We start from the raw sequence: 14,602 nt of genomic DNA on the forward strand, positions 1-14,602 counted from the left end.
AAAACATTCTTGGGTATTCTCTCACAAAATTTATATCCTAATATAGAAATAGTTTATCCATGTTCTTTAGAGATTTCTGTCATTTATAGAAAATTCTAAGTACTTCTGTCGAGAAAACTAGAAAAAGCCAACTCGCTGAGCAAGTTTTAATACATTTTCCTAAGTGAACGTTTTAGAAAAAATGTTTCAGAATAAATGGAGAATACTGGTTTCTATACTTTAGACTTCTGTTTCTTACATGAATAACTATACATAATGACTGTTTTATCACATCTCTTCCTAGTGTGGTTTTCTTTTTGAGCTTAATAGTTCCTGCCTTCATTTGGTATGAAGAAAAACTATAGTTTTTTGTGGGTTTTTTCCTGTTTTAAAAATGTCACTAAGAGGCTCCAAACTTGAATGGAGTCCTCCTTCTTCAGCAGGTAACTGTTCGATCTGTCATGTCAAAAATAAACAAGCCCACCTGATAATCTGCCATACTTGATAAAGGAAAAAACAACTTCTAAAATACATTCATTCACTGAATTGTTCAAATACCTTTCTCTTAAAGTCATTCGTCTGGTGAGATCCATAAATATATTTAAGCCACTTATATAGGTCAGCTAATATGGGTGATGCTTTTTTAAGCACCATCTGACGAAGCACATTCTGCATTTTGCTAACAAAGTTACAGTACAAAATAATATTTTAATCAACCACAAAGAACAATAATAGATCTGACTGCTGGGCTGATAATCGTCTTATCACACCCTGTGAAACCTAGCTCTAATATGTGACGGAGCCGCCATTACTTGGCAGCCCATTCTAAAAAAGGCCAACAATGGAGAGAGAATGAAGTGGAGTGTGCAGGACCTCCGTATCTACATAAAAGAGATTAGAGGCGACAGCGGTCCATTTTACAGCTCAATCATATTGTGTTAGCGTGCGCTTATCCGAGCGCGGACGAAATTGAAAGAGAAATAAAAAAGAGTCAGGCAGATAGGAACCAGAAAAGCGAGGCATGAGCAATTTCCAAGGATATAAAAGGATGCTAATGGTGGGGCCCTGTCATTCTTTAAAAGGGCTATTAGGGCACCATCATCTGTTCTGGTGCCCTTATGCTCCTTCAACTAAAGTCAAGCATTTTCTAAAGCCCTTGTGATCTTTTTGCTTCTAGAGATAAAGTATGGTCATGTTTCCGAACAACACACTTTTCCATTTATGTGATTTATTAAAGTAAGTCAACTAATTCTATTTACTGATTAAAAAAACCCCACTCCCTATGTATTCTTCTTCAATATTTTCTTTTGTTGAATTTGTCACTTTTTTATGTAGCAAAAGCAAGTATACAAAAGTATCTTCCCAGGAGTGCAGAAAGGCTACTGATCTGATCTTGTATGCTAAACTTAATTTTTAAAAAGTGTGTGTGTGTGTGTGTATGTGTGATTCCACAAATTGAGAGCAGCACAAAGAGAGCAAAGGCTTGGATTTTAGTATATTTAAAAAAAAAAGATTTCACTTTAGTTTTAACAGAAGCATTAAAAAACAAACAAACAATTTTGAACTGAAGATTAAGACGTGAAATTTCCGTTCTGATTTGGCTTTAATTCCAGCTCTGACCCCAGTTATGAGGACTAGGTCATGGTATCAAAAACACATTTTTACTTTTATCAAGGCAGAAATGAGACTTTAATCTTTATATTCTCTTTGGCTTTACCCCCTCCCCATCCCATGCTCCATGTTGCTGCCGTGCCCAGGCTCCCTGAACCCGGCTATATAGACCAGCACGCTGGTATCACAGCATCTTTTACTTCTACCTCCGAACACTGCATGGCACACTTACTGTTATGAAACTTAAAGGCATTTCAGTGAATTCGTGTTTTGCTAATCCCTCTCTGAAAAGCCAAGATACTCCTTGCAGTCATTTAAAACACCCTCCGGGTATCACGAAAAACAGAGCTGTGAATCATCATTGCACAGTAACCTCCTCTGGCATTTGCTGGGGAGAGAGAATAACGTCAGCCCCTACCAATTCTAAGCCTCAGCTTAAGACTGAACACATAATCGTATAGCAATTGTTTCCACCACTGGAAATGCTGTTACTCATAGTTATTTAAAGTTACTGTCTTCACAAAGGTCACCAGAGCCCCTTTACTGTGACAAGTTCCTCTGTAAGCTGACATTTCTACTTAGATACACAACTGGACCCACAAATTTATCACTGACTTTTCCTTTCCAGAGAGCAGCAGCAGGAGTTGACGACTTTTCTTGATCGTTATTATGGAATGTCTGTACGATAACAGAATATGGGCTTAACAAATTTCTTAATTCAGGGAGAACTTGGGCAGAATTCGTGGCCTCTCCCGTTGCGGAGCACAGGCTCCGGACGCGCAGGCTCAGCGGCCATGGCTCACGGGCCCAGCCGCTCCACGGCATGTGGGATCCTCCCGGACCGGGGCACGAACCCGTGTCCCCTGCATCGGCAGGCGGACTCTCAACCACTGCGCCACCAGGGAAGCCCTGTGCAAGTGTTTTTACCTCTCTCTGCCCCAGATCTCCCTATCTTTGAATTAAGGATAATAATATCTGATTCCTGGGTTAGAACAATGGGTCTCAACCGGGAAAGGGGGGCATGATTTTGCCCCCCAAGAGGACATCTGGCAATGTGTGAAGACATTTTTGTTTGTTACAACTCAAGGATGCTAATAGGTAGAAACCAAGGATGTTGCTAAATACCCTACAAGGAACAGGACAGGCCCCATAACAAAAGATTATCTGGTTCCAAACATCAATTGCATCAAGACTGAGAAACCCCGGGTTAGAATAATGCTATTTTAAACCTGTGAGTATGTATGTCTATGTACCTGTGTGTGTGGATAAATGTAAATGATATAATATATATTGATTATTTTTAAAAGTATCTGTGGACACTTCAACAAATCTTAGTTTTGTTTCTTTCTAAAACCCTTCATCACACTTTCCTTCCAGAAAAGTTTTCATACACTGTTTAGGTAAATTCTGGTTGTTTCCACCGCTACAACTTCCAATGTCTCACCACCTTTCAGCATATTCTATTTCGTTTTTTTTGCTTTTTCTAAAAACCTTATAGATATGATTACAATCCAAATGCAAATCAGCTATCCACACAATCAAATTCTCATCTTTCTTTTAGATGCAGTGACCCTTGTGGAGGTATCTTCTAAAGAATACACTCCAGCTCACCTAGTTAACTAGTTTTGACTTAATTGGGGGTGCTTTATTAGCAAACAGTGTAAGACAAAGTAGCCGGTATAATACAGAGTGATGTTTAAATTAGTTTACAATTTGCTTGGCCTCATCTAGAACTGCAGTGAACAAAGCCATTCAGAAATGTCAGCTGTGTTCCCAAGCACTGTAACAAATTGTCGCCTGAACGCTGCACACCTAATGACTTCAAATTAGCTTCACTGCGATATCGCCTGACAGTTCGTTACGACTGTTAGCAACATAGCTGGCGTATCATGACCAATAAATTGGTTTCAGTGTGGGCTGGGAAAGGGACTTCCATCAATTTGATTAAAGAAATTACTGTAGCATTCAAAGCATAAAGACAAACTAGTTTAAGGAGACAGAAATAAGTTCACTGTACCAGAGAAACACGGCTCATCGTCCAAAAATTTGTTTGTAAACTATTTGAAGATCAAAGCTCAAACAAACAATAATTCAAGTAGACTACTAAAATTCTTAAACCTTGTGATCAGGTGTATGTTCACTGATCTAAGGACAGGCCTGGAGAGAAAAATAATTGGATACTTTAAAATACTACTTTTGGGACTTCCCTGGGGGCGCAGTGGATAAGACTCTGCACTCCCAATGCAGGGGGCCCGGGTTCGATCCCTGGTCAGGGAACTAGATCCCACATGCATGCTGCAACTAAGAGTTCACATGCCACAACTAAGGAGCCCGCCTGCCACAACTAAGACACAGCACAATCAAATAAATATTTTTTTAAAACCTGAAATACTACTCTTAAGTCACCATATGAGAATATTTACAATGTCAATTTAACATTTATTTTCATAATTTATGTATAAATTCATGGTAAATATCTAATTGTAAACCAAAGCAATATGCAAATATGAAAAACAATTCAGTATAAATCGCCACTATGAACAACAAAATAAGTGATTTTTAAAAGGAAAAAAGGTATCTAGACTACTCCTGACAAAAACTTTTTTTTATTACGATATTATAGCTTTATTTAGGGTTTAGGAAGCTAAGATAGAGTAAGTTCGGGAAGTTGTCCCATTGGCAGGCCAGGCAGGACTTATACCCAGGCTGTCTGCCTTAAAGCCCCCAATTCATAAACATTTATTTAAAGTGAAAAGAAAAAACAGAAGTATTTCCTTAGGAGAAAACTCGGACTTTTTAAAAGAATAAAGAAATATTTTAACAAGTTATATTCTCTTTATCTTAGGTTGGCAATAGTACCTTCATATGCGAAAAAATAATTAACAAGCATTCAAGATGGTACAGTTATAAAAACAGCATATGATTCTATTAGGACCAAGAAAGCACTAAATTAAGTATGACAAAAACAAATGTAAAGGTTTAAAAAAATCCTAATGAACGGGAATTGCCTGGTGGTCCAGTGGTTAAGACTCTGTGTTTTCACTGCCGATGGTTTGGGTTCAATCCCTGCTTGGGGAACTAAGTTCTCACAAGCCGTGCAGTGTGGCCAAGAACAATAAATTAATTTAAAAAATACAAATAAAAAAGCAAATTAAAATAAATAAATAAAAATTAAAAATCCTAATGAGAAAATTGTGAATTTGCCTAAATCAACATATAAAGCTTAGGGAATTAATTGCAAACTTTCCTTTTCATTTCAGAAAAGGTACCTGGAATATGCTTCGCCCATCCAATGATAACCACCAATTCTCGATCGGCCAAGTCGCACAGTGTAGTGAGGGCTTTGATGTCACTGTCGGGAACAGTAGGGTCAGGCATGGCATAGATCTTCTCCGGTTCAGCCACCAATAAATGTGAGACAATCTTGTTATCTGCAGAATCAGACCAGAGCACTACAAGATCACTAGTAGCATCATCCCTCTTTCGCACGTTCTAAACTAGGTGGTGTTTTGAGCAAAAACAAAAAACAACAAAAACACCCCACGAACACCTATAATCAACCCCAAATATTCCATTTACGGTTCAACATATATACATTAAACAGTGTTCTGGAAAACCCATAGCAGTTGTAATAGTTCTTTGTTTCTTCCTGGCTTTACCTGCCTTTGCTGGAATGAAGCATCTGTCCTGTAATGAAATTTTTTATAGCAAACAGATAAGAGAAGTTAGAGGCTTTCTGGGTCTGCTCTTTGATTCTTAAGTGGGATCTGGGGAAGCAGATTAAATAGCATACAACAGCTTTAAAATAAATATCCACATAAGCCATTGAAATATAGAACATAATGCAGGAGGCAAAGAACTCCTACTGCCCGTAGACATAATGGGCATGAAAGTCATTAACTGTCCTAATTCCTTTAAAGAGGAGCAAAGGTCAGAGCCCTTCTGCCGGGGTGAATTACTGACTGTATAACTCTGTCTCTGTGGGATGCATTCAATACAAACGACTTGCCTTTCTCCCCCTCCCCACACACCCGGCCCATCTTCCAAATACAGCCAATGTCAGTTTCCAGAAAAATACTCCAACTTAAATGTGACTGTATTTCCTCTTTGGAGCGTCTAATACTTTAATCCTCTATTTTCATCTGTTGTCTTTAGTTCATTCTCTGGTTCAGATTTATCTGTCTGAAATTTGTGATATATGTTTTTAAAATCCTTCGTAAAATAAACACTAGAGACAAATGGAAAGCATCACATCAAATGTGTTTTATCGCTCAGGGCCATGTGAGAGTTTATGGAAGGGGTTATAAAGCCTTGCTAACAGAATGATTTTTCTTGTTGGCCCCACTTTCAATTTCTACATGTAGCTTTAGATTGGATACTTTCTTCTAAGTGAGGAAATACAAATAGGTAAGAATAAACTCAGATATTTCAACGTCTGTGTCCTATTACTCTAGAAAACTAGGGTATTAAATGCGATCTGTGTGAGCCAAGTCAAAGGTTCCTCTATGTTTACTAGACCATTTGCCTTTCCCTATACATTTTTAACTCAAAACGAACAGACTTCATATACCTTAGAATTGAAAACATAGTTCTTTTTTTGTCTGCTGTAACAACGTAACAAGGATACTTATCCAGGCTACAATTTGTAATTTTTCTGATAGAGTTTAAAATTTTTACTACTATGACCGCCACATGAATTCTGTTCACTTCAAATTATCAACAGATAACCATTCAATGGCAGTAATATTCAATTATTATCAAATTAAAAATACAGATTTGGGAGGAAGTATTCCCAAATATCGTATTTTCTAGAAAAGAAATTAAAATCAAATTTTTTTTTTAATTCGTAGGATCTGAAGAGAAGGACATTTGTTTCTCATATATGCTATCGAAACAACACCCTGTTTTTTAGCTACGCTTGGAAAAGCTTCCACTTTCACTGCTCTGACAATGCAGCGAAACCTGTCAGCAACTACTAGATCCTCAGGATTAGAAGAAAATGCAGTAATAAAGGGTACAAAAATGTAACGGAAGGAAATCGTGATTCGAGTTCTTTTAGTACAGGGAAAATGCAACCTGTTTCACCCAAGCCACTGGATACTTGACTGGAGGGGGTCAAAGAAATTCGGTGGAAGCTTAGAAATTCCTATCATTCAGAAGATGGAATAGCCGGCAGCACTGTTTCTAGGTGAATCTTATTTAATGTTTCCCTAATTAGAATCAATAGAACCCAATTTTCATTCTTGGGCTTCTGTAGTACACAAACAATCAGTCAGGCTCCAGAAATCTCCCCCAGCCACTTTCTGAGCAAAGCCCATGCCTGGTCTCTTGACATTTATCTGACAGGATCTGAAAATTAAGTTTTATAAATGTTTGTTACCAAAATACACTAATTGGATAGACTAAGGAAAATGAACACAGAGGCCTTAAGATAATGAGTAATGATTTATTAGGAGTCCTCTTTCATCTCAGACAAATGGAGCTCACTGAAACTGCTGTCATCTTCTTAAAGGTACTTGACAAGACTCTTCCCAATTTCTCAGGTTTACGCCGAAAACCATAGATGTTTCTTTATCCATCCTGTGGACTTACGAGTGGGCTCGTGCTCATTTTTCTCTCGGTAGAGGATATCATCAATGGTGTCAGTCGACTTCATATAAAATGAATGAGAAATGCCCAGTCTGGATATTAGTGAATCCAGGAAAACGAAACCTCTAATGAAATTAAGCATTAGTGTTTATTGCACTTTATTGTATTATCAGAAAGTTTTTTTATTCTAATGTGCAAAATCTGCTTAATGCAGTCCTAGATTGTGTTTGCAGAATGCCAGACAGCTTATGCAGGCTGAGGAGATGCCAGATTGGACAATTGAAGGTATAATCAACATAATGTTTTTTGGAAAGGCAAGAGGAAACCATGCCATATGTTCACTTAAGCTTCAATTTTATGTAAAACTGGTTGTTTTTCCTTTGACATAGCTAAAATGTCCTTTCATTTACAGTTCAGGGTCTGTTTTATGTATTTAACAGATGCCCATATGCTCACACGGATGATGCACAGCAGCGACCCCTCCTGGAGAATCCGAATGAGAAGAGGACACTTTTTCTCTTCCCTCGAAGGCAGATCAAAAACTACCCATGTCCTTTCTAGAACTGCTATAGCGGCAACTTCCTCTGGTGAGGGCTGGTTGTGTCTTCTGAGACAGAGACAGCTAAATGTGCGAACTGTTTCCACCAAAGCACTTTCAGTGCCTCGTGTAAACTCTATGCATAAACATCCTAAAATGTTAGCTCTTTTGCACTACAGCCATGAACTGATCTTTCAGAAACTGGAACACAGTTAACTGCCTCAATCTATATTCTAGCTCTTTTTAGCTAATGACAAAGAGAATGGCGTTTGCATTTTAGCTACATACCTACCATTGTTTCAAATTGCAGCCAGGCATTATCAAACCATGGGCTTTTAAAAAACAATTCATAATGCCCATAAGGGCGTCTGAAATGGAACCACCAACCTATGCTTGTTATCAGTAGGGCCCATCCTTGTTTTAATCTGTTGCTAGCTAGTGTGTTAACCATCTATAGCTCTAAATTAATGAGGCTCCTAATGTATTTTCATTGGGAGGTTGAACAAACTCATTTAGCTAGTGGAAACTACAAAAATCACTTTCTTGTGAAATCTGAAACTAACAGCTCCAATGAACTAATGATCATGGTACGATCCATTTTATGTACCTCTGAAAATAAAGATAACCCGTAAATGTAAAATTCGCACTACATAAGCTATGCCTTGGTATGCTTATGCTTCCACAAAATGACTAGGTGAAAAAGAAGGTAGAGGGGGAGAAAACCACAGGAAAAAAAGATAATTAGCTGAGTTGCTGTTGCTCTTCAAAGGCAATCCTTGGGCATAAAGCCACATCTCCCCACCCCCGCCAACAAAGAGAAGTCTCGTTGGAGTCAGTAGGAATGGGCATGCCAGAAGTGATGTACCTAGAGCCAGCTGGGAGGATGTTGTGTGCTGGAAAGCCAGACATGTCTGCTGTACTTACATGGCTTTTTGGCTGGCTGAACCAACTGAGGGTTCAGGTATGGGCTGTTCTCCGCATCTATTCTGCGCTTGTACTTCTGCCGACCTCCACGTACTCTGTCAAGACGCACTCCTGTGGGGAAAGACAGGCACTTCCTTACTGTTGAGGTAACTACCTTTGAGACCAATCAAATACATACAGACTATCATCCACGGGCGCTAGGTAAACAGAGAGTAGATTGCAGAAGGGTCCAGGGGAAGTAGAGGAACGTAGAAAAGTGACGGTTGAACCAAGACTGGCACAGGTTGGAAACCAAACCTGGCAGAGATGACCAAGCTGAGAGACATTTATGCAAGCCCATCAGAGTCACCTACATACCAAAGGAAAGGCACCTTTCCTTGAGAATTAATACAAAGAAACTGGAATTTGGTGCTAACACGGTTTCTCAAATTAAAGATGTTGGCAACGTGTATCCTCTTCATCAGTCACCCCTGAAAGCTCAATGTGTGGGCTTGAGTAGATCAGTAGACCCAGAGCTGTTCAATCCACGCCGGTCTATCAGAGGACTCCACATGGACCTGTGGAACTGAATTGAGTTGAAAACCCCTACATGTTGTAGAGAGCTGGAACCCTACTACACAAGATGAGACGCGAGGATCGTCCCATGTTCTAAGTCAACACGTCTCAGAAGGAGCATGTTCTTTACATTTTGGCACAAGTTTGTATTTTCCTTCAAATGAGAGAAAACTGAGAGCAGGTTTGGACTGAATGCAGGTTAGAAGGAGGAGATTCCTGAAAGAATTCAGGAGGCTAGGATGGCAAAGGAGGGATTTGTTAGGAGGGCAGGGATGAAGCGTGAAGCTAGAAAGTAGGCAAAAGTAGACTGGCATTTAGTAATACTTTTTCCCCATGAGTGATGGACTGGGTCAAGATTCAGGGAGGTATTGCTGGCAGTGGATCTATAAAATTAGGGAAAGGGGCAAAACGGAAAGAAAGGGATTAAAAAGAAAGGAATGTTTCATTTACATGGGGCAGTGGGGAGGGGCGCTTGTTAATAACGTGGTTTCCAGTCTGTAATTGTAAAGTTTAGGATAGAAACATATAAATCTTTATCAAATAAAGAGAAGATTACTTGGGAGTAAGAGAGAGGTGAGAGATTCGCTTTGTGGTCTTAGATTGTACCTTAATTGATAAGACAGTATTAACATTATCCACTAATAAATTCACAACCAAGTAATTCATTGTACATATTTTCATATTTCTCAAACTGTCCAGAAAATAGATTTGGTTTAACAGGATCCTCAGTATTGTTAATTTACTGAAGGCCCTCTCAGAGCCTTTGACATGCAACTAATAGAACTCTCAGAGGGAGATACAGCCTATGCAATGTTTTGCAAACCATTTTAACCAAGGATCCTGTTTTGGGAACATTTGTTAATATCATGTGGAACAGGTGAGTTGTGGTGTAACTGAATTATATGAAACAGTCTGGGAAAGGCTGATCTATTTCTATGTGAATCCTGAAGGTGAATATATATACTCATATGATAAAGATGACTATCAATCCATGAGCTAAAGAAACACATAACTTTTCATATTACTACTACTTTAAGAGTTGACCTCCTTTGAGTGATACACACAAACACACACTTGGTTCTAGATAAACCCTAAAATGTCAAACTGAAACATCAGAGCAGAGTTTAAGTGATATCAGGAGGCAACTTCAAGAGCAAGTAAGTAGGTTCAGACAAACAAATATCAAAAAACGAAGAGCTTAGGTAGAGTCTCTAAGTATTCAGTGAAAATAGAATGCTTGTGAGTCATGAAGAAACATTTCTTGACTGCTGTTTTTAGAGCAATTTTGCACCTAGAGTTCCATTCCTTCGTTTATCTAATTTCTAATGTTCTATTTTTATTGTGCCTATACTTAATTTACTAAAGTTTAACACCTTCGCCCTTTTCCCCCCTTTAGTCGTGTTTTGTCTTTTTTCATTGCTTTCTTTCTCCAGAATATTTTTCCAGTTTAGATAATGTGGTCACATTTTGTCTGTTCATCTGAGATCCATTCAAATTTGTTTCATTATAAGAATTAAAAATTTTCCATTATAAGAGTTTAGAAAATTAAAAGCATATATAACTAAAAGTGGTACCACAACACATTTGGCATCCAGCTCCAACGCAATGTGAACATTAATGTGATATGGTTAGAGGTGTGAAGAGAAGGCAGGATGAAACAAACAGAGACAGAGAAAGACAATGACAGACGAAGGCTAAAAAAAGGAGGAAACATTTAAAAATAACTCTGAAATTGTTAGAACCAAGAAAGCCTGACATACACACACTACTACATATAAAACAGATAATCAACAAGGACCTACTGTACAGCACAGGGAACTCTACTCATACTCTGTAATGACCTATATGAGAAAAGAATCTAAAAAAGAGTGGATATATGTATATGTATAACTGATTTACTTTGCTGTACAGCAGAACTAATTCAACACTGTAAATCAACTATACTCCAATAAAGATTTTAAAAATTAAAAAGAAAAAGGAACCAAAAAAGCTCACAGAATGCATCTTGATTAGGTTTGTAGACTCCAAACTTTGCTTTTGGTGTCTGTCAGGGCATGAGTTCACCATGAGCAATATAGCCTCACATGCTCAAATACTGAACAATACACTGTGTATTTTCCAACACAGGAGTCAGAGCTGGTGAGTTTCTGACAATGGATTTCGTCCATCCTGAAGGCCTATGGAAGAGGATTGTGGCTGAAAGACTGGATTCAAGGTCTTGGCTGGACACAATTCTGACGTAGTTGTATCACACTAAAGCCACCAATCAGCTTAGCCAACTGGCCCAAGTTTATGGGAGAAGTGCAACACTGAAAACTAGTTATTAAATATCATGAAGAAAAAAATACATATACTTGATTGACAGAATTTTTATTATGCATTATGGGATATTTTTTGTATTTGTAGGAATATATCCTTTAAGTATTGTGAAATAATTTTATTACTGTACATTTCCTTTCAACTGTGAACAATGAATTACTGAAATATTCATATTATTTTTACGTGCTCCTCCAAAATCTACAGGAGTGTTCTCTTATGTTCATTCTCACTTTCTCTTTCTCCTTTTCCCTCTTTTTCTTGCTTTCTTCCCTCCCTCTCACCTCCTTTCAGTGTGTGGGTAGATAAACTACTATCCATCCATCCATCCATCCATCCCATCTACGTATCTATCCAGTTTCTAAATATTCAAGTACTTTTTTACAAAAGCCATGACTTAACGCTTTCTTACTTCCTAAAATAAAGATCAGTTGGACAAAGCATTCTTTTATGATTTATAACTTTATGTATATGGTACTCAGTAGATGACTGTAGAGGGAAAAAAACAGATATTAATACTACATAATTAATAATTAGTACAATTATGTAGCGAAAGTTGATGGGCAGTCAATATACAGAAAAATTGTTCCTGCCAAGTTTAGACAACAATTAATGGTAAAAATTTCTAGAGTCGATATATTTAAAAAGATCATAATAACTTTTATGTGAAAGTTTTATTCCCATTTTAGGGGGTTAAAAGTAGACAAATATCAACAATTTCAAGTAAAAAATATTTATACTGCTTTTAACCTCTTTTCAAAATCTGGAAAATCTTCTTTTTATGCATCTTCTAGAGAAACGATGATGATGATAATGATTTAGTTTAGCTGACTTTATACTCAGTGAAATGTTTGAACTCAAATCCTAGTAACACACCTGCAACTACTTCTACATCATACTAAAATCATTCATCAATTTATTCAGTTCTGTTGGAGAAAAAACATAGTCAGTAAAACCAGTTTTTTTTCCCCCCAAGGACAATCATATAACACGAAAATACACAAGTGACATAGGTTTCAAAGTTAAATCAGCCCAAACTATGTGTTCAAACATGTGGACCCAGCTTCTTTATCTGTGCATCTTTGAAAATAAACAGATTTATTCATCTGAGTCATAATAATATATGCACTGAAACTTCAATAATGTTATTTTAAAGGGTCTGATAAAACAATACTATACAGATATCATTAAGAAGTCTATTTTCACATATATACGCTACTATGTATAAAATAGATAACTAATGAGAACCTACTCTATAGCACAGGGAACTCTACTTGGTGCTCTGTGGTGACCTAAATGGGAAGGAAATCCAAAAAAGAGGGGATATATGTATATGTATGGCTGATTCACTTTGCTGTACAGCAGAAACTGGCACAGCAGTGTAAAGCAACTATATGCCAATAAATAAATTTAAAAATAAAAGAAGTCTATTTTCAGTATATTTCTAGTTTTAAAGTTTTTCCAGAAAAATGTTTCCAACTGTAATAATATAATAATTTATTCCTAAATATTATATGAGGAACATGGAAAAAAATAAAGCATAGTTTGCAAATCAGAATGGTTTCTTTCTGGCTCTTTCATTAACAAGCTCTGTAAATTTTGTTGAGTTCCTTAACCTGTTTGCTTTTCCAAATATAAGATGGATATTAAGACAATAACCTCCCTGGTGTTTTGCTGTAATGATCCAATTATGTTAATATAAGGTACTAATACATTTGGATATTATACTAATGTACTAATATATTTGGATATTATACAAATGCATTATTAAATATCTTATAAACCTTAAAATACCAATTGAAATATTGCTATATTATTTATTGAAATATATTTTGCATCGTGATCATTTATTGAAAATCTACCCCCATGGAGTGTGACAGTCTACCCTGCCTCAATTCTGTAGGTAAACAGATTTGAGGTATGACTGAATGGTAAGATAATACAAAGGATGAAACCCAAATAATGACATTATTTGATATCTAAGTGATTACAGAAATATTTGGTATCCCATTCTATTTGCTGTTCACCCCTGTCACTAATAATATCATTTGGAATTTATTTTAGAACACATACAGGAGCCAACCCAAAGTCTATCAAAAAGAAAAATGCTATCTCTGAGTTTAGCTAGAAACACACAATACAAAGTTAAGTAGAGAATTGATAATTATCCAATTAACCTAATACATTTCATTTAAAAGTCTCTACTTTCAGCAGAAACAAACAAAAAAAACACAACAGTATTTACGATCAGGACCTGGAAAATCCAGATTTGCCATAAACAAACATCAATCTAATCCAAATAGTTCCACTTACAATGGCAAAGCCTGTCTCTCTACATCTTTACAATCTTAAATACAAACAGTTTCTGTTTGGACTCCACTTGTAAACCAGTTTTGAAAAAGTTTAAAAAGAAGATTTCTCCCAGTAAATAAGATACCCACAATGTTCAGTGTTTGACAGGATTTGAAGTTAATTAAGGCAACTGGATTTTCTATTCATGTGGAGACTGCCATTACCCCTTTCATTTTTTAAATAAAAAATTTTAATATTTACATTACCTACCAAACAGAACGTTTCACATTGCTTTTTCTGTCAAGTACTGCATGTGCCTACATTGCCACAAGGGAATCACAAATCTCATAAGTTGTCAGAATTTACAAAATTGAGAAAACAGGAATAGGACAAGAAGGAAAAAACAAAACAAAAAAAAAACGCTATGAGGCACCTAAATGCCAAAAGAAGTGAAACAGTTCAGCACAAGGCCTTCTTAGGTCAGCTAATTTTAAGTCTACATTTTAGGCCCAAATGCAAATTTTTAAAATATTATATAGTCCAAAGACAAAAGTATTTTTCACACTTTTAATAGCACAAAGTCATTTCATAGGATAATTAAAGATCTCCCCTTCAGAGAATTGCACAAGGCTATCCTAGCCTACTTTGCTAAATTAAAGACAAGGCTTTTTATAATATTGTTCTTAAACAAAGGTTTGCTAAAAACGTTGATTACATAGACCCCTGGAATACTTAAGAAAGATGCAAATAGTCAAATTAAAGTAATGATAATTTTTTAAAAGATAGTGAAATAATATT

At 36.7% G+C, this 14,602-nt stretch overlaps 1 protein-coding gene across 1 annotated transcript in view; it reads right to left on the minus strand.

Annotated features, from left to right (window-relative positions):
- Nucleotides 1–14,602, minus strand: part of ESRRG (estrogen related receptor gamma) — a 213,960-nt gene that overhangs the window by 51,193 nt on the left and 148,165 nt on the right. The window contains exons 4-5 of the mRNA XM_004312775.4: nt 8,642–8,752; nt 4,860–5,021 (exon numbers count right to left, since the gene is read on the minus strand). Of these exons, the coding sequence (XP_004312823.1) occupies nt 4,860–5,021; nt 8,642–8,752 (273 nt within the window). The remainder of the gene's footprint in view (nt 1–4,859; nt 5,022–8,641; nt 8,753–14,602) is intronic.

Source organism: Tursiops truncatus, chromosome 1, assembly GCF_011762595.2.
Source record: "Tursiops truncatus isolate mTurTru1 chromosome 1, mTurTru1.mat.Y, whole genome shotgun sequence".
In the NCBI taxonomy this organism is placed as follows: Eukaryota; Metazoa; Chordata; class Mammalia; order Artiodactyla; family Delphinidae; genus Tursiops; species Tursiops truncatus.